General features: G+C 39.5%; 1 protein-coding gene across 10 annotated transcripts in view; it reads right to left on the bottom strand.

Moving 5' to 3' along the window:
• TSNARE1 (t-SNARE domain containing 1) overlaps positions 1 to 26,324 on the bottom strand; it is a 491,281-nt gene that overhangs the window by 157,757 nt on the left and 307,200 nt on the right. For 9 of the 10 annotated variants that reach the window (XM_042786051.1, XM_042786057.1, XM_042786052.1 and 6 more), the window contains one exon: positions 20,881 to 20,963. The exons of the other annotated variant lie outside the window; for it this stretch is intronic. In XM_042786051.1, coding sequence (XP_042641985.1) covers positions 20,881 to 20,963 — 83 coding nt within the window. The remainder of the gene's footprint in view (positions 1 to 20,880; positions 20,964 to 26,324) is intronic. 10 annotated transcript variants of the gene reach the window in all.

The following is a 26,324-nucleotide window of genomic DNA, read 5'->3' as shown; positions in this document are numbered from 1 at the left end:
TCACCCATTCTGGATAAAGAGGGGCTATTAGTACCCAAGTACAGGATGAATGAGAAACAAAATTTTCAAAGACACAGTGACTTCCTTCAGATTATTTCATACTCACGCAGTTATGAGGAATGTTTCAGGAAATATATCTACCCTATGTATATAATTGTCAGGCTGGTGTGATATAAAGTTGAAAAGTCACATACAATACATTTACGTTTCTTGGTATTATCTCTTTTTCTTTGAAACATTTTGCAATAGCTCAAACATTCCCTTTCCACCTTAACCTTATAATTATTGTGAAAGAGCATACTGGTTTAAATTTTTGTTCAAGGTCATTTCCCTATTTTGCATTAATTTTAGCATATAACAGAAACCTCCAACTATTGTATGTGAGACCAGGGGACAAAGGCATATAGATTTAAAGAGACTTGACAGAAAATAAGCACTCTGCTTTTAAAGGGGAAAAAAATCAGCAATTGAATTTACAGTTCTTAGAAGCACAGCAGGGATGGTACATAATGCCATGAAATTACAAATTTGTAAAAATCTGATCAACTGAATGACATTTGCAAGAATGGTGCCTTCAGGGGTGTTCTGAGTTGTTAAGGCCTGTTGTAGCCTTTAATGAAATACAGTTCCTTATAATTTAATCTGAATCACCTGAAAATTAAAAGTGTAAGCACTTTTGGGGGGGTGGTTGTTGCTAGTCACAATAGGTGATGTTCTGCTTTCATTGCCCTGAAGATACAATTGGACTAAGTACTGATTTCAGCACTTAGTCCACCTTTACAGTGGAGGAAGTTGAAGCCAGATTTGTTACAGTGAAACAGTAATTTAAACCTCCTCCTCTTTCTTCAGTCACTCTTTCCTCCAAAAATCCTCTATCAACAGGAAAAAAAAAAAAAAAAAAAAAAAAAAGAAGTAAAACAAAGCAATTGAACAAAGTATCCTTGCTACTTGGATTTATTCCATGTTGAAACTGGGAAACTTGAGACAAGAATTTACTTTTGTTAAGCTCTCATTATAACTATAGAAACCATCTGTAGTTTGGCTTGGTCACTAGCTCTGGACACATGATAGCAAGCACCTCTTCAAATAAAGAAAAGGAAATATTTTCTAATCTTGCCTTTTCTGGACCATTCTTTGTTGGGAGGTGAGCTCAGCTGGAAATAGTCAGACTTTGGTTTTTAGATTTCATTGTAAATGCAAATAAGCACAAGCAGATATAAATATGGAATTCATGTGAGGAAAGAAAGGAACTGCAGGATAAAATAGAAAGGAGCAATTGTTTTAATCCTATTAAGAGCCTGATTAATGCAATTAAAGAAACTTATATTTCAATTAGGCTATGTTTCAAGCTGTTTTACTCAAAGGCACTTCTCCCCGAGGTACCACCCTTTAGCATACTAGATATCACATTGAGTTTTGCACTGATAGCACAATCTTTCTGTCACACCTAATTCAGCAGGAATTAGGTTCTTTCATAATTTGTGCCTAAGGGATTTAGAAATTCAGAATAGGAGTATAGGTAGGATATGTCACAAGGTCAGATTTCTTCGTTTAGGGGACAAAAAACCCCAAGCCATCAGTGTTCTTCTGTTTGGAGGCTGCAAAGCAAGTAGAGGAACAATTTTTCAGGGAATGTCAAAATAGGATTGTATTTCATCTGCCAAAAAGCACTGCAGAATTTTTGTTTTCCTGTTTGTGAAAATGAAGGGTTGTGTGTCCCTTTCTCCAGAAAGAGGAAGGAAGAATTGCTGTAGCTCAAAAAACAGCCTTGATAAGTCAAACTCATGCCAGTGAATCATGACTATGACAATGATTCGTGATGGTGGGCAGAAGGGGCAGTGGGCACCTGGCTTAAAGAAGAGGAGGCTGTTGCCTGTTTTGCTGAATGAAACACTCATGGAAGTGTCAGGGGAAAACATAGTTTTTTCTGTTGTATAATTTCAAAGCTCATTGCCCAGTTTTGGACAATGAAAAATGAGGCAACTGTGTAAGGAGAAGGGATAATTCAGCCTGGACTAATCCTTTGTTCACTAAGATACAAAATACATCCCACATCCACAGAAAACACCTCTTCCATTTTGTACTTCTGTTTGGCACTCCGGACATTGTTTGGTAAAGGATGTCCTTAATTTTTCATGACTGTATGGACAACTGGAAGCTCCTGAATTGCACTTCCCTGTCAAATTAAAAATGGGATTTCAAAGGTGAAACATGTTGACTTTCACATTACCACCCCTAAACATGGAGTAAACATCTTTAGAACTTCATAGAGAAAGATCAGAAAATGTTGATTGTGAACATGAGAAAAAAAGCTTAAGTGATGAAATTATATCAAGGAACTTCCTTCTTCCTAAGTGCTTCTAAAAGACACATTTTGCCATTGATTCATCATGTTCATTCCTCAGTTTGAGGTAGATTGGAGAGTAAAAGCACAAGAGGAAGGCAGCTTTTCACCCTGAAAAGCAATTTTCTGTTTGGCTGGGAAAAAGAAGGAGAAAAAGAAAGAAAGAAAGGAGTGAGAAATAAAGCTTTGTACAAGTTCAGCCCAAGAGACCTCACAGACCTGGGAATGAAAAATTTTAAGTGAACCACTGATGTGCTCTGATGGAGAATGCTATGGAGGATAAAAAAAGTAAAATAAAACAAACAGAAGTGAGCTTCAATGGAAGACTGGCTGGTTGTCAAGAGCAGCATCTGCTGCTCTGCAAGCTGAATAAGAATTACAAGGGCTACCTCATACTTAGTGCTTCTGGGTACTGGAGACTCACCATCTGAGGTCATGAAGATATCTTCCCCACAGGGCATGCTCTAGTCATGGATGTGTAAACGTGAATCTTATTGGATTTTCATACATTTGTCCAGAAAAAGATAATTTCATAAAGGAATTTAATGTATTTGTTCATTTTAGGCAACAGAAGAGTGTTAACGGATGATCAGAGACAAAAGTCTGCTTAAATAAAGGAAGAGCTGCTAGTGTTAATCATCCTCTCCTTCCCTATCCTGGAGATGATAGGTATGGCTAAACCTTTTAGGAAACAGCTCTTGACTTACAACAACAATGGCAATGCAAGAAATAGAGAATAAGTCAACATTTGTGTGGTACAGTCATTTTGGATTTGGGGAAGATTATCTACCACACTGCTGTAATCTGCTCATGTTTGTGCTTCAACAACCAATCCTGGTTCATACGGTGTATGTGGCAGGACAGTGTCCCATGCCATGATGCTGCTCTTTCTGCATCTGCTGCCTTCATACAAAACTGGCATGATGGACTCGCTTCTTTCTTCTGCTTTATTCTTGAGCATCCCAGTGTCACAGATTAACTTGCTTTGTGCAGACAAATGAGTTTGGAGGCAACCACTCACACTTATAAAAAGGTTTGCTAAACAAGATCTACTATAGATGGAAGGCTTAGGAAAAGACTGGAAGAAAATATGGCCTAGGGAGACTGGTTAATTGACTATAAATACAAAAAAAAAAAAAAGTCTCTAAAAAAGAGACATTTGTTTTATTAGTTAGTGAAGTCAAACCAAGTAGTATTAGACTAACATCATGTCAGGGAATATTTAATGCCTCACAAAAACTCTCTCAAAAAGTCATTCAAGCAATTGATCAAGCTGCCAGAGAGGAATGAAGAATAATTTTCACAGGAAGTATATAAAATTCTCATCTTTTTTATCTGAAACATGGAGAAAAGCGAATCAAACTAACTAAATTGAAAAGAGAATGATACTGACTAATATACTTGGGTACTTCTGAACCATTCCTAGCTGAAGGGGACCTAGGGATTTCTCCTAATTCTCATTGGTGGAATGAGTGATGGCTTTGCAGCACAGTCTTACTCAACTGGCTGCAGAACAGAGCATACATGCATACTTGTGAGATGTGATTAATGGCTTTACCTTTTTAAAATCTGAAGTGTATAGGGTGGCCCAATGCTGCTTCTGAGCTTCAGTCCTAAGTGACAGGTATGTTAAGAAAATGATATATTGTGTGGATGCCTTCTGAATGCATCTAGACAACAAACCCAATCCAAAAATGACTGATTAAGCCTTAATTTTATTTTATTTTTTTTTCATAAACTTTCTCAGGAAATTTGCATTTAAACGTTTTCAGTGATTGAAAGGAAAATGAGAAAAATGTAATTAAAGGAAATTTTGGTTTTGGTTAAAAGTGCTGTGTCTTGACTGTCAGTCATATCTAGCATGGACAATCCATGGCAACACAGGAGCAGTATGAACTTCCCACCACCTGCTGCCTTTGGGACATAGACATCGATTTACCCATTTCCTCCCCGAGACTCTGCTCTGCCAGCAGTCATTGCCAGTGGGGGCATCTACACTGGGGACAATAATGTATTATGCTTCCACAGCTAAGTGCAGCAGAGCTTAATCGATCTGCAGCTTTTACCAGGTTGACATCTGACAGTGCTTTCAAGTACTAGAACACTGGTACATTTTGTTAGCAAGGTGTCAAGCCAGAGACAGCTCAACTGCAGCAAGGTGCAACTTAACTGCAAGAAAATTTACTTACTGTTGGCAAACCAAATGAACCTGCGGAGACGACTGTGCCACAGACATTAGGGTGCTTTGGGTACTTGTGCTGAAGCACTTTACATCATGTTGTTGTCTCTTGTGCAGTTACAGTCGAAGTTATCCAGATTTTGCAGGCTGCACAATTACACAGGTTTCTTCCTGATGCTGCTCTGCCTCTGACATATCCCTCCCCAACTTACACCTTGCTGCTGGTAGGTTCAACTATATAAGAGGTTGATGATGTCAAGGAATCTGTGATTATCTTGGTTCCTAATGGGATGAACCCAAGCTCAGTCAGAACTGATTCTTCAAGTGTTTTTTTGCTCCTCCTCGCCTTCTACAGAGACGTAAGAGAAGTGACATGACTGCAGCGTATATTTGAAAATCTATCTGCAATGTCCATATGACGATCAGGTCATTATGGGGAAATGAGCAACTCAAAGGGAAAGAAGACGGGCTACATTATTAAAACAATAGGTGAGAAGACAGAGGACCAGAGAGCATAGAGTCAAAAACATGTCTCCACTTCCATCTTTTGAAGACAAGTCCTTCTTTTACTGCTCTACAGTGGTAGATCTTAAATGATCCTTTTTTTTTTTTGCCTTCTGGAATTATTATGAGGAAAGTCTGATGATTTCTTACCAGGTCTTTAGGCATTGGAACCGTATTTAGAAGATGGACCAGAAAAACCCCAGTCATGAGGTAAAGTTCCAGCTACAAGTTTATACTTACTTCTCACTGAAAAGCCATCTGTGGATGGCTACATGGTGGCCAACAATTTATCCACTTCTGCAAACAAAGCATGTACACAAGAATTTTATGATCTGCTTGAGAACAGTCCTTCAACAACCTCTTTCTATTGTTCAATCTTAATTAGCTTTTGATGCTAAAATGCATGGGAGGCTGAAGTAAAGCAATAGAACAATACCGACACTGCCTGTCACCGAAAGCAGTGCTGCTGAAGAAGACTGGGGATACACGTTGCAGAAATAATCTAATTCCTGGTAGCCACTGGGTGTATGTGGTAATACTTATTGATGCAGCAGGCTGCTGTGCAACACAGTGTGCCATAGCCAGCAGACACTGCAGGCATTTCACTGCAACTTTGTTCAGCAAGGCAACAGTTTGGGGGGTGAGAAAGCAGAAAGCATCCCTCACCTGGTCCAGAAGCAGCATTGTCAGAGTGTGGGACATATTCTGCTCTCTTTATACCAGATTATTTCTGGCCTAATTCCATGATGATTCTCCAGATTCATGACAATGACACCAAGAGCAGAATCTGACTTTGTGGCTCATCCAGCCCATGCTGAAAAGCACTCCAAATAATTAAAGTGAAACGTAAATTTAAAAAAATGTAGGCCCTGATCTGCTAGACTTTGCTTGTCACCTCCTTCTGTTGCTTTGTATTGCTCTGTGGTCTCATTTCCTTCTGCACAGTTCAATCTATTGCCTGGTTTTGGGCATGCTGCTCTCATTTCCAAATCCTTGGAGTTTCAGGTCTTACTTTATTGCATGCCACTGATCTTCTGCTATGTTTAAACCCTCTTTAAGTGCAATACCCAGAATTTAGCATCCTCCCTGCCAACACAATTTGGCTTTATGCAAGTAGTATCTATATTCAGCATTATTTTTCTCTTTCAAATGAATTTCCAGGTAGATACAGAAATACGTCATCCTTCTACTCCTCTATCCTCCATCATATCTGTTCCTAAAAACTGTGAACTCCAGTTGCCATTTATTGGGGCTTACAGCCAATTAATGACCATCACCTTTATGATCATGGTGGAAAAGATTTGTTTCCATGTGTTATTTTGGAGTAGTCTCTCAGGCCCTAAGGGTCCAACTAGTGCCTCAGTCACCTCTTCAAGCTGACTCTATTATTTGTTTTATCACTGAAAATAAACCCCTGTCCTATCAAATCAAGTATTCCTTTAAGGCCATGAAAAAGTAGCATAAGTATTCAAAAAACTATGCAGTGTCCTTACTGACCACACTGCAAGTAATTAAAAATCTATGGGTCAAAAAATGTTCCTTATGTTGAAAAATATATCCCAAAAAGCAAACCAGAAAAAAAAAAAAAAAAAGTACTGAAGCAAACAAGACCCCAAGGAGCACACAAAGTTCACCTCTGACTGGACCATCAAGAATAAAATTTAAGTATATTGTGACTCACAGCACAACTGCCAGAGCTGGTGAACGGCACTGACATATTTGCATCTCTGTGAACACTGGGCTCAGCTTTCTTAAAAATCATCCCAAGTATTAATGAAGTTTATGCATCCCTAGGAGAATTTTTATTCTGTTAGAGACCCTTAAGTTCTCAGGGAGCTGCAAGAGCAAGCTGCTATCATAGGAAGGGCAAGCCAGGAGAGAGGACGGCAGCAAGGTGAGCTGGGGCAGCACCCTCACCAACAAGGGCTCAATCCCACAGCACCCAAGCAAGAGCAGAGCAGGTTTAGTGACAGTAACCAGGCTCAACCAAGGGTCAGTGACCTCCAGACACATCTGTAGAAATAAGGCAGACCCAAGGCCAAGTCAGAGAGTCAATCCAGTGAGCTGGGTCAGGTTCAGCATGGTACATGGCCGGGTACCACAGACCTACAGCATCACCCAGGCAGGGACCAAGAGCACTGAGCTTCATTATCTCCCAAGCAAAAGGGTGCTGCTCCGGTGAAGGCAACTCACAGCTCTCTCTCACAGTGATCCAAGGATACAGAGCGGTGTGTATCAGAGCCGCCCTAAATCATGGTCATCCAAACCCCTGGGGCAAGGGGAAGATAGCAGATCACATCAGTGCACTCGAGCCCCTGCACAAACTTTGGCATAAAGCAGTTACCTCTATACTTATAACCCAAAGAGGAATGAAGCATAGGCATAAATGCTGGCTCTCCATCACCTATGCATGCTTTTAGATGCAGTTTTGCCCTATTCTCCCAAAGAATGACCCAGGTCCAGCACAGCACATGCCAGCAACCATTCGTAATGGATGCTGTCACCTTCTTTCTGCATGGGAGATGTCCCTGTTCATTGCAAGGGGGATTGACTAGATGACCTTTAAAGGCCCTTTCCAACCCAAAACTTTCTATGATTCTGTAATTTAGCCATGGGGACACGACCAGGCCTTGGATCCACAGGACAGCCCCTGGCCTTATTTTATTCAGCAGTATAGATGCATTCACTCCTGAATTCTACCAGCACATTATTTTTCTCTCTTCCTACAAATCCTCCTTATTTCCAGCCCTGATGCTAATCAAACATAAGCAGGACTCAGAAATCCAGCAGCTTGTTAAAGTGAAATATGATGATTAGATGTTACTCTTCAAGGAGGGTGAAATGCCAACCCAGCTCCCACATACCTCACCTTTAACGTCCGTGTGGCTCAACTACCTCATCCAAAGCACTACCGAGGACACACACCATAATTTTATTGACTTCTCTTTTTTGGAAATAATTTGGAGAACAAATGGGGATCACAAATCAAGTCCAGGTTCCCCGAAAGTCAGGTAGAAAATATTTGGATAAAGCAGTGATTTCTGGTATTTGTACCCAACAGCCACTCTAACCAAAGTTGATAACACGTTGAGTCTCATTGCCTCTGTCAAATTAAATCAGTGATTTTGGTCCCTAAAGCAGGTGCTTAACAGGAACATGCTTCGTTTGAGGGGAGGAGGCAGGGAGGATAAGAGAATGAGTATGAAAATCAAAGAATGATTCGTGGCTGCAACATTTTCTGATTAAATAATGATGGTTTGTGATACAATATGAACATGTCCTGTTTACACAGCACCTTGCAGCGTGATCTGACAGGCAACAGTAAAAGCAATTATACAAACACCACTCCTGAAATAAGTTTCACTAGATAGTGTTACAGATATACAGTGCGGGAGACTCTAAAATCTCCCCAGAAAGTGTTTCAAGCTCCTTATCATTAGACAGCTTTTCTTTATATCTACCCTGGTTCTTTCCTGCTGCAATTTAAGTCCATTGCTTCTTGTTCTTTCCATCTGTAATAAACAAAAAAGCAATGATTATTCTCTTCCTCTTTGCAGCAGACTTACGTACCAAGAGACTGTTATCTTCACCTCCATCTTCTCTATCTTAACCAACTCTTTTTTTTTTGTAATCTTTCCTCTTCAGTCAGGCTTGCAAGCTCTCAGTTCCCTCCTGCTGCTTTCCTATAAACTCTCAGTAACTGGCCTATGTCTCAAAATGAGTGCCCAACACCAGACAGCAGATTAAATTGCCCTAGTTTAATGTGATGAAGACTCACACTAAAGCCACATTAAATAATTATTTTTAAGGAATCTAAAGCATATGCTCACAACCCAGGCACTACCTATCACTGAAGTAAGAACTCAAAGAGTAACATGGCATAACAAATTGCCCAGCAATGGGATCTGTTCAGCTAAGTGTGGTTTATCATCCAGCTGCCTGAACACAAGTATCTGGCTACAAGATGTCCTGTGGTATCTGACACATCCAGATGGACCTGAGCATTACAGCACAGGACATGTTTGAGACCATAACATACCTCACAGTCAGGGGGAGCCTATGGCATCATTGACCCCATCTTTGAGTAGACATATTGTCCAGGTTTCAGCTGGCATATAGCAATTTTTCTTCTTAGTAGCTAGAACAGAGCTGTGTTTTGGATTCAGTATGGGGTTTTGTATGAGAAGAAAGCTGTTGACACACTGATGTTTCCAGTTGTTGCTGAGAGATCAAGGACTTTCCAATGCCCCATGTCCTGCCTGTGTCCAATCCTACAAGAAACTAGGAGGGAGCAGATCCAGAGTGCCAGACCCAAACTGACCAATGAAATATTCCATATCATGTGAAGTCATGCTTAGTATATAAAGGAGGGTTGGCTGGGAAGGAGTGGATTCTCCCTCACTTCTATGATTGCAATTACAGGATCTTGTCTCAGTGTCAGTTGGCAGGTGGTAAGCAATAATATTGTGCATTACCCATTTGTATTTTCTATTATTGTTATTGTTTTATTCTATTTCAATTATTAAACTGTTTTTACCTCAACCTATGATTCTCCCTTTCTCCCTCCAATTCTCTCCCCAGTCCCTCAGGCAGGGGAGCTTGATTGAGCAGCTGTGTGGTGTTTGGCTGCTGGCTGGGTTTAAACCACAACACATATACATATACATGAATACTTCCTACATCTCTAGTGAATATGCAGGGTACCTAGACAACACACCCAGAGATGCATTTCTAATTTGGATACACCCAAAGTTAGTTGAGATGACTCTCATCCCATGCATCAGCTGAGCCACAATGAATTCTATATTCATGTTATTTGCTTGTGACAAAGATACACAGTACTTAGATTTTCTTTTGCATACAGTGTACGGAAACATGGTTAAGATGTGTGATCCTGCAGTGCTAAAAGCTGAGGGCACGCTTGGCGATTTGGCTCAGAGCTGAGGTGCAGTCATTAACCATGCAGTGATAGACGAGTTTTCATTTTCAGTCTTGACTCTTCATTTTACTCAAATGTAGCACAGGTAACTGAGACATGCTAATAGTCACCAAAAAATAAGTTCAATTATTTCTCCACTAGTTTCAGATCTATTTAAATCTTGCATGGACAGGGAGAAATGTTCAGTATCAGAAGGATCTCAATCCCTCAGACTAGATTGTGCAGATAACACAATAAACTAAAACTGAAAAAAAAAAAAAAATCTTTAGCACAAAAGAAAAGGGTGTTCTGAAGCAGAAAGTTGATTCATTAAGATAAAAAAAAAAAACAGGAAATACTTGTTATACATCGTATTATTGGACAGGGTAATGTTTAATGTTGAGTTGATTTGGAACAATAAGTGAGAAGTTTTTGTTTTATGTCCATGGCTGCATGGTTGCAAGTCCATCAATATTACTGAAGAAAAACTGGAAGAAAAGAGAAACCTCAGTCTTTGAACCTGAAATGAAAGTAACTAGAAAGAACTTCATGGTACTACACTTCTTTCTACTTGAAGGTTTCTTACATCTTTCTCTGAAGTATTTGTGTTCATACTTACACAACTAAACTTCAGATGTCTAATTCAGGAGCTCAAAATAGGAAGCCAGCTGTTCTACACTCCCTCCAAAAGCAAGAGAGAAACAGGCACCCCCAGACAATGGTTCAGCCTATGTAACATGAAGATGACAGAATGCCTTGGAAACCTGGGACTTAAAAATAAAGGCATGAGAGTCTCATTTAGTCTGTGGTTTCTGAGTCTTGGGGATACATGCATAGTGTGCTTTCCCAGTAATCAGGAAGAAAAAAGACAGTAAAGTATATTCAGTTGTATGATTACATGGCATTCATGTTTCTTTTAGGTCAAAGAAACTGGAACTTAAAGAAAAATGAGGTCACGGCATTTTTTATTATATTGGTGATAGCTGAAATCAGTGGCTATTACATCCTTATACTCCTTCATATTCAATAATATACACTTTATCTTTTAAAGACACAAGTGGGAAGACGGTCAGGGAAATCTGGGAGACTAGGAGTAGAATTTAAGATTTCTCTGCTTAGAAAAAAAAACCAACTTACCTGTATGTTCATGAATTCTCCCCAGTACTATTAAATCAGCAAATATGACCTGTATAGTAGATAGAGCTCTATTCTACTTCCATTAATGGCAATGAGAAGTATGCCTTTGACATCAGTGAAAGCCTGAAGATACAGATCATATCCTTTTCTTTAAACTCTTTTTAAAAAAAAATGTTTCAGGAAAAGAGTAATATCCACTGGGACAGACTCTAAAGAGTAAAGATAAATACGAACAGAGTTTATATCACTTTTTATATGTTTCAGTTCTGTGTAAGAAAAATGTCTTCTACAGTAAAAAGAACTGATGTAAGAATTGTTTCTCATAAATGGACAGTACTATTGTCTATAAAAAAGGAATGATACATTGTTGTTCACTAGGCAGAAAAAAGCAAGCTATGGAGAATATACACAGGGTGGACCCACTAAAACTGGAACTACCACAGTATTTATTGTGACATAAAAAACATAATGAATTTTTGACCCACCACGTAAATTGTATTTTCTAGAGTCATTTTAACAAAATGTAATAATGAAGTTGTGCTTTATGTAAAGGATCTGGTTCTATAGATGTTTCCTAGTCTTCTAAGATCACTCCACAGAAGACCTTAATCCCAGTCTGCTCCACAGTGTCTCCAGTACCTATCCAGAAAGACATCTGGACAGCAGTAGTGCAACCTTTCATTGAAATTGTCTCCCTGTATGAGGGACCAGGAACACACCAGCCTCCCCAGTGTGTTTCTCTGAAGATCAGGAAGTCAAGTATTTTTCATCACCTTTGCCTAAGAAAATCCTTTATCCTTACAAAAAAGGTATGCAATTACTTTTTCAAAGTAAAATGAAATCCCATTTTGTCCCACTTTTCACTGAACTTCATGCTTTTAATTCTTCATTTCAAAATATCTTCAAGAGCTTTGGGTGTTGCTGAAGTCAGATTTAGTGATACTGTAATTCAGTCTCTTTTCTCCTCTTGAACATAAGTTGTACTTAACAATTCCTGTTCTCCACTTCTCATAGTGCCAGGACATGACCTGACAGTTGTACTACAAATGGGTCCTACCAGGCCTGTGATTTGTTTCAGGAATATGGAAAAGACCTTTGATTAAAGTGCTTCCAGTTTTTGTCAAAATGGAAATAAAAGCAATTTATTTTTCTGTAACATCTTTCTCCTTACGTATAATTTTCCCTTCATGATCAATATGGTTAATAAAACACAATAGGGGAGTAAGCATTTACTTTCTCAGCTGCTTCTGACCATTTAAAGATGTCCCAGGTTCTCTGTAACATTTAAACACAGCTGGCAGTGGTGACTTATCATTTTGGGAGGAACAACAGACTTCCATTCTCAAAGCCAGAAACACAGCAAGTTTCTCTACTCAGCACAAAATGATAGTAAATATATATTTTTAGGCAAAGAAATCAAACCCTAGCTGCTTAGTTATTAAGTACTTTTTTGAATGTACTTGTCTATCAGCCTGGAGGCAAGATTTTCACCTCCAGGGCACTATTCATCACAGACTAAGGTACAATATCCAAGAGAAGCAGGATGAACTGTCTTCCAGAGGTATGTGCACAGGATGCTTAGCAGTACTAGCTGCCTAAACTGTAGCAAGTCAGGTGAGATGACACTATACTGACCACAGGTCCCTACACTGTCCCTATGAAAATAATGAGTTGATAAACTGGTGTTTATGGGAATCAATTTTAACATCAAGGCACAGAAATCAGAATATAAATCCCCATACTGGAATTTAACTATTAGTTTCACTGTGGCTTTGGAAACCAATATGGCATCTTTACTAATTATCAAAACTTGATGAAATACCGCAGGAATGGTGGCACTGTTTGGACAGTGTCCCTGTGCCAGAAAGGAGACACTCAGAAAGTGAACAGAAAAACACTGCTGCATGCACGTGAAGATTTTCAGCAGAGGTTTCCAGTATGAACACTGACCAAGCTCGACCATTTTGCTATTTGATGAGATCTGACAAGCTCACAGCCCAGTGTGATACCACTTCAGGGTATACAGCTGGGACTCAAGCTGGGATATTCAGTTTCTGCTCCTGGTTTTCATCGGATCCAAGTCAGGTATACAGCTCCAGTGCTAATATTCGTAACTTCCTGGCATTCCTAGCAAATTGCGAGGCAAGATTAATACCATTTCTCAAAGCTTTGACATTTGGGGAATTCAATTGATTATATATGCCGCCACTGGATACAAGGATGACTCTAAGTGTGGTTTTCCACTCAGTAAACAAAGATTTCCATTCACTCCTCTGTTAAATAAGGCCATGAAAAGAAATGTAACTCACTAGCTTATGCCGCTGTCAGTGAGGGAAAATTGCTTTTTAATTTCTGACCCCTCAAAATGAAATTGTACCCTAGAAAGAAATTCTGTTAAAAAATTAAATAGAAAAACAAAAGCCTGTATGTGATTTCCTTTTGACATCTCTGAATTGTCACACATCAGACTTGCTCATTTTTACATACAAAAATCTTGCCTTTGAAATACTGAATCCAGACCACCATGCACAATGTAACTGATATTCCTAAATCTTGACTTGATTCAGTCCCAGTGCTGCACACCACCAAGGTGAACAATCGGTAAAGACTACAGCTTACTCACTCATCTCCTCACCAGCCAAAGCAGCTTCATCAACAATGTCTCACCACTAAATTTTATACCAACCCTTCCATCATATCCTTCCCTTCTCCTCCATTCTTGCCCTTTCCATTTCTTCCTTGAGAGATTTCTGCTTAAATAAAATATTAGCTCAATATAGACCTTTTTTTTTTTTTTTTTTTTTCTTCTCAAAATCCTGCTGGGCATGGTTTATAATAAAAGAAAGAAAAATTAAGCTACCACCTGGCTGAGTCAACTCTCTCTTCTTGATGCTACAAATGAAGAAATGTTCAATTGTGATTACAAATAGCCTAAAAGATTTTACCTTCACATGCAAGAGCACCCAAATGCATGACATCCAAAAGCTCTAAACAAACCCTTTCCCAATAAATATTTGATCACAGAGATCCATTATTTACGGAAAACAAAGATAGGTTGAAATAAATGTTATGGCTCAGACCTCACTGAGGTTAAGTTGCTGCATTCACACAACTCATTTATCACTTGGACTGCTGCTGACTTGAACAACATTTCCTACGGTAAGCAGCTGTTTTGTAAATGGGCTGCATTAAAATACAGTAAAAAAAACATGCACAAACAGAAGTTGCTTCAAAATGAAACACTCTTAAATCTGAAAACTCCACCTGTCTTTCATAGGGATCCAGTGAAGCAAAGAAAAAAGGAAGCGCTAAGTTGTATCCCAACCACCTGCTGCTGCTGGTGCCTATTTGTTGGGGAAAGTAAAGGGTGAAACAATTTAATTGTTCAAACCACTGCCCCGGACAGCCTTGCTTGCTGCCCACAGCACACTGCCAAGACAAAAGGAGCCTCAAAGTATGGTCAGGCACGCAGCAAGGAGTTGCTTCCAGGCTCTGCAGCAATACAGACGGCGTGGGGGGCACATCTGACAGGCAACACAGGCAAACATCCCTACGTGGTATTTTTGGGGCAATCTGGGCAAGCAAGTTAGCGGGATCATTATAAGGGAACGGACTGTTTGAGGCAGCAGTGCTGCTGGCAGCCATGCATTGACAGGGGAGGACTGAGAGATTGGAATTGAGAGCAAAAATGAAAAGATACGGTTTCATGGGAGAGGGAAGGGGTGGAAGGAAAACAAATGCTATGGAGGAGAAATTGCTTTGAAGTTAAAGAAATCAGTTCTGAGTGGGAAGCCCGGGCAGAGGTTTCTGAACTGTGCTGGTGTGAGCGTGTTGCTGCAGACTGAGAAACAGAAAGTAGAAAGGGACTGCAAACTGGTCGTTTTTTTGAGAAATACGGGAAATTTTTGGAGGACTTCTTTTGCTAACCAAAGATCATGGCACAGAAACATGAGGACTCTGGATGGTGGCAAAGTTTCCTTCTGCCGCTGAAGAGGGGGATTAAGGCTCAGTCACGTAATTACACAGTCACTTCAGTAACGGCTTTTCCTTGGAGTCCTTACAGAGCTCTGAGTTCCTATTGCAGCTTTAATTCAGCTCCCATCACTTTCACAGGCAGAAACTGCCAGAAGAAAGAATAGTTTCATAATCCCCTGAATAAAACTTCCAAGTGCTAATTACCCAAAGAAGCAGCAAACTCAGCCACGCTCACACTGGCGACAGGCACAGCTAAGCAACAGCAACATGAGGTAGATTGTATATGCTGCATCTTATAGTTAGCGGTAGCTTGTCATTACATCTCAATCACAAATCTGCCTTATGAGCATCTACCCTCTTCTTGTCCTAGGAAATTAAGTAGCTACAAAGCTGCGTTTACCTCAAAATATCCCAACCACACCAGTCCACCGTGGTTTTGTAGCATGCTGGGTGGCTGCTGCAGGAGATGTCAGGGTGCAATCCCATCGTATTGTGGTGTTAACTGGCTATAAACTGTAGTTTTAAAATGATTAGCTTTGAAACTATTAAATGGCAGTGTAAATCAGGATCTTAGGGCATACCTATAGGGAAGAAGAGAAGCCAATCTTCATTATCACGATATTTATAAGTAGCAAGTGCTTTAAGATGCTAGCATGCCAGGAAATTTCAAAGTCTCTGAGAAGATGATTTTTGAAACTCAGATTTTCTTTTGTTTTTAAAATACTAACGAGTTATTTGTGCAAAAGTCGAAGCCAGCCCTTTATTGGTGGTCCCCAGACAATAAGATCTCTCTGAAAATGTCACAGATTTATGAGGCTTTTTTCCTTAAAGCTCCAGCCTTCAAAGTGCCCTTCTGTGTATCCCTAAAAGCCAAACCCAGGAATTGCTTCTTTACAGGAAAAAAACTCATTGTTCTTAGACCACACAACTGGGTCACTGAACTGTTGCTTGCCTTTGCGACGCCAGTGAATCCAAATTAGCTTGACTTCCACAGAGGATATAGGGAAGGAAAGCAACCAGCATTAATCAGAGCAACACAAGCAGCTCGTCCAAAACAAATTAGCTTCAACAGTCAGCACACAGAGTCCTTCAGTCAGTGCGGCCAAGCTGAACTTAGGCCAAACTTCATGTCAAAAAGAGTAACTGGTTTAATATGTATCTGTGGAGTCTGCGTTTGTTTCCTTTTTTTCCTCTCAATCCATCTGCAGGAAGCCATGAACAAGCTGAGCAAAGTAAAACGGCTCATCTCGTCACAGCCAGACCCTCTGTGTGATGTTCATCTCACCTAAGCTAATTCAAAGGCAGGTACTGAGACATTCCGGTGCCTAGGTCCTCCCTTTTTTTCCAATAAAGGAAGAGGTGATAGGCATGGGATTCATCTTCCGTTGATATGTTTGCAATATAATTGTTATCATCTGAAATTAATAGACAAAGGAGGAAACAGGCATCTCCAGAGAGGCAGTCATCAGACTTATGTCAGACATCTCTTGTAAGATGACAAGATGTGTGGTGGAAGCAATTCTTCCTCCTGGTCGGTGTAAAGGAAGTCCAGACACCTAACTCAGGCATATATGCCACTGTCACCTGTGTTTGGTCCAACAAATCCCTATCTTCCAGACAGCAATTTTACCTATGTTAAAATTGGTGTTTTAAGGTAGGTGGGATGAATCATCTTCTCCAGGGGCATGGACATTGACATTTCAGGGTACAAATCTAAGCCATTGGTATTAAATGGCAAGGGTCGTCATTTCTACTTTAGATCCAAGAAATATGAGACCCTCACAGAAAGGAAAGGCAATGAAGCAAGTCAACTGCAGGAGATTACTTCTTCCAGCTTCTCTCTGTCAGACTTGTTTCCCTCAGTCATTTTTTAAACTCAATTTGTGTAGTGAAAAGTAGGACAACAAAATGAAATTGCCAAGCTTCTGTGGCCAAGAGGGGCTTCGTGTAACAGCAGGCCTCTGTTCCTCCACTCCTGGTATCAAAATCCAACATAATGTTTTTATTTGCATTTTGCCCCTGCATGTTTCTACAGATAATGCAGTGGCCCAGCTTAAATGTTATCTGTAGTAAAAATAAGTTTAAGTACAAACAATTATTCTGTAATTATAATAATTTAAAATGAGAGGAAACAACCTGCTAATTATTTTTTTTTAAAAAGTGTTTCTTCCAAAGCTCTCACTGCTCCCACTAAAACTCTTATTTCTCTGGGATGTAATACCTTTTTTGCTAATGATTAATTACAAGTTCATCTACCACATCCTCTATTGCAGCACAGATATAGCAAGTATCTATCAACAAATATAAATCAAGCAGTGCTGAATTCATAACATATACAGTAATTTACAACAGCAAGGAAGACTTTATGGAAAATGAAATAAGATAAACTTCTTCTACATCATGGATAGCCATTATGGGTATTGCTATTTTTCAATAAGGTCTACAGAGTCTCTGTAATATTTGACCACTAAGACTCCTTAGCAAAATTACTTGGTGAAGCAAGGAAGTGTTACTGTTGGGGGGTGAAGCCTACAGCTGAGAAGAGGGACTATAAACAATAATGCAGCTGCCAGTTATGGTACCCAGCCTGGACTCAGGGACTTTCTGTGGAATCTAAGAAAAAGATCATAATGATAAATTGAGAACATCTACTTTTCTGAGCTGTCTGATCCTGTCTCTTATAACAACAGTGCCCAACCCTTGGCTGAGACAATCTGCCTCATGTCGGATGGAGACACACAAGGGTTGCAATCTAGTATCTCACCTCTGTATGGTGATTAGTGAAGAGTTACACCTTCCTCAAGGTGCAGCCTGCATGTACTTGTCCACTGAAAAGAGGGGGAGCTGTGCAGGCCCATGAGGTAGGAGATGACAAGGAACAGAGAGGAGGAAAGGAGAATCATCTGCAGAGACACATACTGCTCCCTTCCCTGGGCTGAGAGCAGGGGCTGATGTGGGCTGCACTGAGCCACCCACAGCCTTGTCCAGCCTGAAAGCTGGCCACCACTACCTCACTTACCACATATCTCCCTCATATGTTCTTTATTATTGTTTTATGGGTTTGGTTTGGGTGTTTGTTTTGTTTTGGGGGGGTGGGGGGGTGTGGTGGAGTTGTTGCGGTCTTTCTGTGGGTGGGTGAAAAGTTCAGATGAGGGACATGAGAACTCACACAAAGTAATAAAACACTACCATTAGCATACACGTCTCAAGATGAAGAAGCACCTTACAAAACACAAAATGCAGGCAAAGGAGCTCAGCAGAAAGTTATTTGCATTTCTTTAAACATTTCTATCATTTTAGGGAACCTAGGTTCCTTATTTTGTACTAGCTAAAGAAAAGCTATTTACTGATGCTTTGTTATGTTAACATACATGTTGGGCCTGGTGCTACAAATTGTACTGTTGAAGTGACTGCACTGCACTATATGCAAACATTACGTTAAATAAGCAGTCACTTAATCTTTATTCCTGGCAGAAATCCATTCATTAAGGTCTACAGTAGGTCTTGAGCTTGAATGTTTCAGCAATGTTGACATTTCTGATTTCTCAATTTATGTATACATTTGTCGATATACTCATAAAAATACTATACACACACACATACATTTATATACATATATACATACAAATAGGAACAAATAACAAATGTGTGCAAGCCAGTGTACATTTACAGGACAATCACAATATACTAGAGGTCACAGGTAACAGCCAAATACATTAATGAATTGGCAGTTTAACAAAAGAAGGAAAACTACTCAGTAAGATTTTAAAAACAGTATGTGCTTTTAATCTCTGAGCAGCACAGAAGAGTACAGAGGGAATTTAAAGTGTGTAAAACTATGGAAGCTCCCTTGAAAGTAGTTCACCCACAAAGCCATCTGGCTGATCGTTCTCCTAAATCCATTCTAGATATTTCTAAAGCAGCCAAAACCACACATAGAACCTGGAAGGATGACCTATACTCGCCCTGTATTATCCTTAAGTATGGAAGTGGCACTGACATTACTTCCTCCAAAAGTCCTTGAGGGCTGTGTGACTAGGACCCTTCTTGTCACACTGCGGAGACAATGTCCTTTTGGATATAAGATGGGCAGATATCATGGCACACAATGAAAGATGTGTCATATGCCACCTGACAAACCCCGCACAGGAAGCCAGCAATCGAAGTCACAAAAACCTCACCTCATTTTCTGACCATGTCTCAGGGATCCTCATGAAAGAGGTGACAGAGAGCAAGTTGGGGCTGCACGCATTTGTCTAGTGATCCTCATCCAGTAGTGTACAGGATAGTTACCTGTCCTTTACAGAAGAACTGGATTGCACAATTTCTTTGGCAGTAGAATTTTTCTAAGTTATATCTGTCTATACAGACTTATTTCAAGGGCAAAGGAGACTCTCAGGTGTCTTCCCGTAAATACAGTCAGTACATATTTATACCCTAGCAGTAGTTAACTCGCTAAAACTGGCTATACCTTCATCTTGATCAACATATTTGAGGAATAAACAACCTCCTGACTGGGCAGGTTATTTCAGCAGCTCCAGCTGGATCAAGAAAGCAGATCCTTTACACTGTGCTGCGTTCATTTTCTGCCCAACTGCTCTTTGACTTTCTTAGCCAAAACTGTCATTAACTTATTTGCAGATTTGTGATTGGCTCTGCTGTCAAGTATTAAATTTATTTTAGCCTTATTTTAGACTTCATGCAGTAAAAACACAGCAAGCTTTTTTCAAAGCAAACACAGGATTACATGCAGGGTGACACACGTTATCTTGAATATGTAGGATTTTTAAACTAAAACATAGCTGAAGACCACACTTAGTTTCTATAATATCAACATTCTACAGAAGTTGTTCTTATTACTCACAACTGGTAGAGTACATTTTAACAGAAAATGAGCTGTAGTTAATTTTTAAATCATATTATTCCTTTTCAGTGGAGTAAAATGCCTGTGACTCTTATTCCTTTGGTCCAGAGGTTTGCCCCAGACCTTCAGAATTCATTGTGTCCAAGGACCAACAAGGGCACACTATATACTTGCATGAATCTCAGCTACATTTTGTCATAACAAGACTCCAGACACATGAAACTCACTTTAGACTTCAACAAACCAATTTATGATTAAGGAAAAAAGGAAACAAACAGCTTTTGTTCTGTCAATCCAATGCAAGCAATAACATTTTTTTCTTTGTTCACTTCCCCCTCCTTCATCCCTAGAAAGTACTAACTATAACCATTGAAGAGTTCTTTCTGATCAAGCTATTTTTAAAAAGATTAATGTTTTTGTGTGTGTTTTATTCTTGCTCCAATGAAGAAAAAGAAAAAAAAAAAAAAAAAAAAAAACAAAACCAAAAAACCACCCTACCCTCAAATTGCCTTTAAAAAGTGCTGAACACCATTCCCATCCCATAGCTATTATTCACCGACCACATCATGTCTTTTGACAACTCAGATGTTTTTGCAAAGCACTTGACTGATTATAGGGAAACACTTCAATAAGAAGCACATATACACTTAAATGATGCACTTTTTCTGATGTCTTTCCAAGAACAACAGTAGATAATTGTTGAGTTTCCTACTGGGAAATGTCTCTTTAATATGCAGATCTCTTAATGACTACTCTAATGCAAACTGTCAATGCCACAGTCATTTATTCATACATATAAGAAAAAAATTTAGCTCTTACTTAGAGGATGCTTTATCATCTTTCCAGGTAGCACAAATGCAATGCAGCCCATGCGCTATGTGGTTCACAGCTGCCAAGTGTTCTTTTTATTTTAAATACTATTACTGAATGTACCCGTAGGGTTTTTTAGACCCACTTACTTGGTGCTGACTGGCTTTTGCCAACTGCTCATTGGCTGATTCTACATTAGAAGATGCAGTCTCAATGTTGGCTTCAATACTATCTGCAAATTAAGACAATAGAAGATAATTACAGGGTACAAACCTAAACCAAAGACTTTATACCAACAGCAATTCAGCAATTTACTCACGGACATAGAGAGATGAGCACCTTCTTGTTTGCAAGCTGTAGTACTACAGGGAAATAGGAATGCCACCCATTTTATGAATACCTAACCCATCAATCAGACACTATGATTGACAGCTCTTCATGCATCCCCAGACAAGATGGAGGTGAACAGCTCATCCCATTCCCACTGAAAACAATGGGAAGAATAATAGGGAATTCAAAGGAAAGCAGCTCAAGACCGGTAGATTTACTAGATTAGAGTTAAATTACAGAAAGGACATGACTAATTGCATCTGAAATGATGTCATTATTAGAGCTCAGGGATAAGTTTTATCTGAGTACATGCGCGTTATTTTTTTTATCCCCAGGTGTCAATACTTGAATAAATCACCTTGGTCACTATCACAGTCAACAGAGAGCAAGCCCATAGTGTGCACTTCACCCCTCTCTACAATAGCTGCATGCTGCTGCTCAGATTAGATGGCTCAGAACCTAAACCCCAGATAGTGCAGATGGCTCAGATTAAAACACATTGCCCGTACCTAAAATTAAGGGAGAAGAATCTCAACCCAGATTGCAAAATATGATGTTGGGGGAAGCCAGAAGAACCGAGAGGAATCAAAGTGAGTCTAGAAAAGAAAGATTATTATCTACACATTGCAGCTAGCAGCTCCCCACTTCCATCAAAGGTAAGTATGAATTTAGACTCCAGAGCTGTGCTTAGAAAGCAAGAGACCTATGGTATAAAACCTGCAAATAAGGGATTGTGTTTCCAGCAGAAATCTTCTAAATCTTGACCAGCTTGTCCCCCAAGGGATGTGCAGCCAATAATTTATGTCCACAGTGAAAGAGTATATCCACTTGCTCTGCTTCTGCTTGTTTTCAAGCAGATATTACACCATGGTGTAATTTCAACCACAGGTAGAAATTTGAGAACAAGGTTCCAGGGATTTCTCTAATCCTTAATAAAATGAATGGAAATTCTTCAACTGATGGTATTAGGCATTGGATTAAGACATGCCACAGAAGATTTAAGTAATTCATTATTTTGTTTTTGAATGAAAGAACGTTAATTAGTCTGGCCACTTTTGTGATGGGTAAAGAAATGAGGGTTTGCAGATAAACTGTGGAAAGAGGTTGTATTCAGGATTATCCATTTTTAAGTGAAACAGTGTTGCAAGTCTGTTAATGTAATTATGCACTTCTGATAACTCAAAGCCAAAGAGCAAAGAAGTTGCAAACCAACAGAACCATGAAATAAACAAACTTCATCTTAAAACTTGGAAACCTGTTAAAAGTCTTGTATTAAACCTGGAAGAGATATTTTTCCATTTATTTTGCTTTAGATTATGCATGCTGTAGTACACAAGAAAAAAACTACATGGCTGGCACTTTTATAGAATAATATAGCATAATTTTATTGGCTATATCCAGTGCTTCTCAAACCATTTTTATTAAGACTTTAACACCAGAGACCTTGATTGGTATCACTGACCTCTGTCCAAATGCTTTACTTGCATTCAGGACTCAGCAGGAAATCCAAGCTTCCTATGAACAAAACCTTTGTGTGTGAAGAAATATCAAATTTTCTTCCACAGAGCCTTACAAGAGCTGCATCCACACACCTGCCCACATCAGTGTGACAGCCTTGAAGAGTTTACTTTCAGTATTGCATTGAGCTGAAGGCATTTCTGGGAAACTGTTAGATTTTTCTTTTCTTTATCAGTAGAAAAAAATGGTGCTGAATTACCAAAAATTATGAACAGAAACATGAATGGCACAACAGCACAGTGCAGTGGGCAGTATTTTAGCCATGTGAGTGGATCTACCCACGTCTACCTCAAACATGCGTGCCTGAGAAACAAGGTTTTCTTGTGAGTGAAACATGGTAGACAGATTTCAATCTGTCACTTGACAATAATTAGGTCCTAGGTGAGTTTACAAGGAAAATCCTAATACCACATTTCCACAAAGTGCTATCACTGACAACTGGTATCACACTTATGGTTCAAAAAAATAAGTGACCCAACTCCAGGGCTGGCCCTGATGTCTTTTCCAGCCAGACATTGAGGCTGACCCACAAATCATTCTACATATTTCATAGGCATTAGCTGTAGAGGGACATCTGATGCTTTCTGGTTAAAATTGAGAAATAGCTGAAAAGGGGTAGGTCTATGGGCTACATTGGCTCTGTAGGACAGGTGAGTGTCTTCTTTTTGTGTCTGCATGTTAAGACAGTTCTGTGTAAATGGCAACTACAAGCTCCACTCCAATATCCAGAACTGTGTACATGAGCCTCTCTGCATATGGAAACAACAGGGCACAAGGCAGAGAAAACTAAAGAGTTAATAGGTCATTAACACAGGCAGGATGCATCAGCCAGAATAACTTGTCATTCACCCACGGTGATAAATTGTTAGTTGCCTAGTAGTTGATAAGTATTTACTTCTATGGTTAAGCATGACTATGTGATGCATAGTTAACCAGATTGGACTTGCCTAAAAAAATTTTTGTATGTTCTGTGGAAGTCTGTAAGAACTAGCCACTGGGACAACACCAGTTTGCATCAATTGAAATTCAGATCCTGACCACTCAAAGCTCCATTATGCCCTAGCTTTCCTATAGCCAAGCTATGACACACATTAGGATGGGGGAAAATGTAGAAAAAATCAGGTAAAAAACAGAACCAAAACTAAGAATATATCCTGCTGGGACACCTGTTAATTTTAAAAACACAAAGTCTGACCATGGTTTTGCATTACAAATTGTAACTTTACATAGGAAAGCACCTCAATGTTTTAAGATACTTCATGATGGGATTTGGAAGGGATGTGGAGATTTGGGAAATTTGGAAGGGATGGGGGGAGTGTGCTGAACACCTTGACAACTGCTTAATTGAAGTAGCAGAACTTGCTCATGTATTTGATGTTTCCTGGGACCTTAGGGCAGACACCAATGCCTCTTAAAGTTTGACTGTCCTCAGAAAATTGATCATCTAGGCATAGAAGAACTACAGAGGAGCAATTTATGAAAGGTGTCTTACTATACCAAGAGTAATCTGTCTGTGGTCCTTTTGGAGCAGGGGGAAATCACAGAAGCAGCTTAATTTAACTTCCTAAAATGGTCCTCCAGAGGAACCTTTCTGCTCTCTGCTGCCTGCAGGGAGGCCTAAGAAGATTTGCCTTTGTTACATAAAATTAAACATTGTGAGTGCCCCCTTAGTGCTGCATGGAATGGGCTGATCATACGTTATGCACTGTGTTTTCTACATTTTTCTCAGCACAGGCTTTCACAAGTAGGATGGACATGTGCTACATGTCCTATATGAGTTGATGTGATGATACAGGAGGAGGCTGGACCCTGGTGGCACTGTTTCTGCTCACTTGTTCTCCTAACAGGGCAATACCAGACTCAGAATAAGCAAACCTCCCATTTAAATTTTTTTTTGAATCAACTTGTTATCCTGAGACAGAGGGGGGAAACTAAAACAAACAAAAAACTATCAAAACAGCTCTAAAACTCTGTAAAAACGAGACATAAATATGTAACACAATTTAACTAGATGTTTCTGCTCATTAAAACAGAAAAGCAAGGTAAGGAAAGAAATTTTGGGTCAAATCGCAAGGAAGTAATAAGTCATTGATTCTAATAAATCAATGATGTTAATAAGTCAGTGACGAATATGTGTCACTCATAGCTATTTCAGTGTAATTTTGCTAAATGCTAGCGATGGTTCTCAGCTTCACCTTGCTCACTTTCAGGCTCTTTGCCAAAGTACCCTGCTTAGGGATGAAGAGGAAAGTATTTCCAGAGGAGTGATAGGATCCTTGGTAGACTGAAAAAACTTGCTGGAGGGGTCTGCCTTTTCCTTTCTCTTTAGCTTTGGTATGAAGAAACAGTGACTCTCTTCCCAAAAAGGTGGGATGAACCAGCCCTGGGTCTCAGATTTTCCAAAGAGCCTGAATCCCACAACAATTTTCTGTCCTCAGTCTGTGATGACAGATTTATTGTACAGTTTGAAAACAAACAAAAACGTTAAGGCGTTGTGATCACCATTTTATTAAACTGAGGGACAGGGCTGCACCAAGGCAGATGGTGGATGCAAACTAATGCACCAAGGAATTAAGAAAATATTTGTAATTTTCCAGATGAAACTCATCCTTTCAATAGGAGTAGTGAAGGCAACAGAGCTAACCAGCTTTTAGATGTAATTTGATATGATTTTATGACACACTTGTCACATAGAGACAGAAGCCATGATGACCCCGGGAGGTGTCTTTCAACCCTATCTATTCACCTGTCTCCTGAGATCAAGCCCTGCTAATGAACAAAAGGAATCTTATATGTGAAATTACTGAAGTGACAGTGGCTGGAGTGGGGTTTTTGTCCTAAAGTATCAAGGAATCACCCATATGACCTGGGTCTTTACATTGGCAACAGTGTACTGGTTTCACAAAGCAGAATTTTCAATAAAACCGCTTGAAAGACAGGAAAGCGAGCTTGTGAATGAGAATTTTAAAACACTCCCACTTGGCAGTAACCAAAATGGGCCCCTTCAGGTTTCATAGTATGCTTTTATTTTTAGCAATTTAATAAGCTTAACCCTCTTTTATCACTACAACTTCTGGCTAAAAATAATAAATATAGCATACTGAGAAGCAGAATTAAAAAAAAAAAAAAAAAAAAAGGCGGCGTATTTTGGTAATGCTTAAAGGTTTCTTTCCTAATTAAAAAGCAAGTTTGGATAGAAATTGCTTTCAGCATGAAAATGAATTTTGCCTATTCTAATTGCCATGTACTTGGAGAGTTTTAAGTGAGTGTCATTCCACAAACCAAAGACCCTCAGGCTCTCTACAGGCACAACTGTGGATGTTAAAGGGAACGAAAACTATGGCAGTTCTTCTGGAGTGAAGTTTAAAATGGCTTAGGGTTAGTAATTTGCAAACTGCAATGTAACCGTTAAGTAATAAATTCCGCACACAAGAGGATTTACAAAATAATCTTGTCTGTATGCTAAACTAAGGCTAAATGGGTTACACTGGCTTAGACTAGTGCAATGAAATACAATTTGCAGCTCCATGAGTCATCAGGAGCTGTGGTTATTGCTTCCAACAAAAGCCAGATAGAACCTAGCTTTCTATTTGATTTTAGCAGAGCTCTAATCCTTCCACGCGGTAACACACCACGACCTTCAGAGGTAAGGACTGAGGTACAGAACAACCACTGACCCTGATTTTCCAGGCAGGTCTGGGAAGACTAATTAAACTACCCTAAAATGTCATAACCAGCTCTTCCT

Source organism: Tyto alba, unplaced genomic scaffold (assembly GCF_018691265.1).
Source record: "Tyto alba isolate M040663 unplaced genomic scaffold, T.alba_DEE_v4.0 Super-Scaffold_9, whole genome shotgun sequence".
NCBI classification, from domain to species: domain Eukaryota; kingdom Metazoa; phylum Chordata; class Aves; order Strigiformes; family Tytonidae; genus Tyto; species Tyto alba.
Note: the sequence above shows the minus strand (reverse complement) of the source record. Positions and strands in the feature narration are given on the sequence as shown.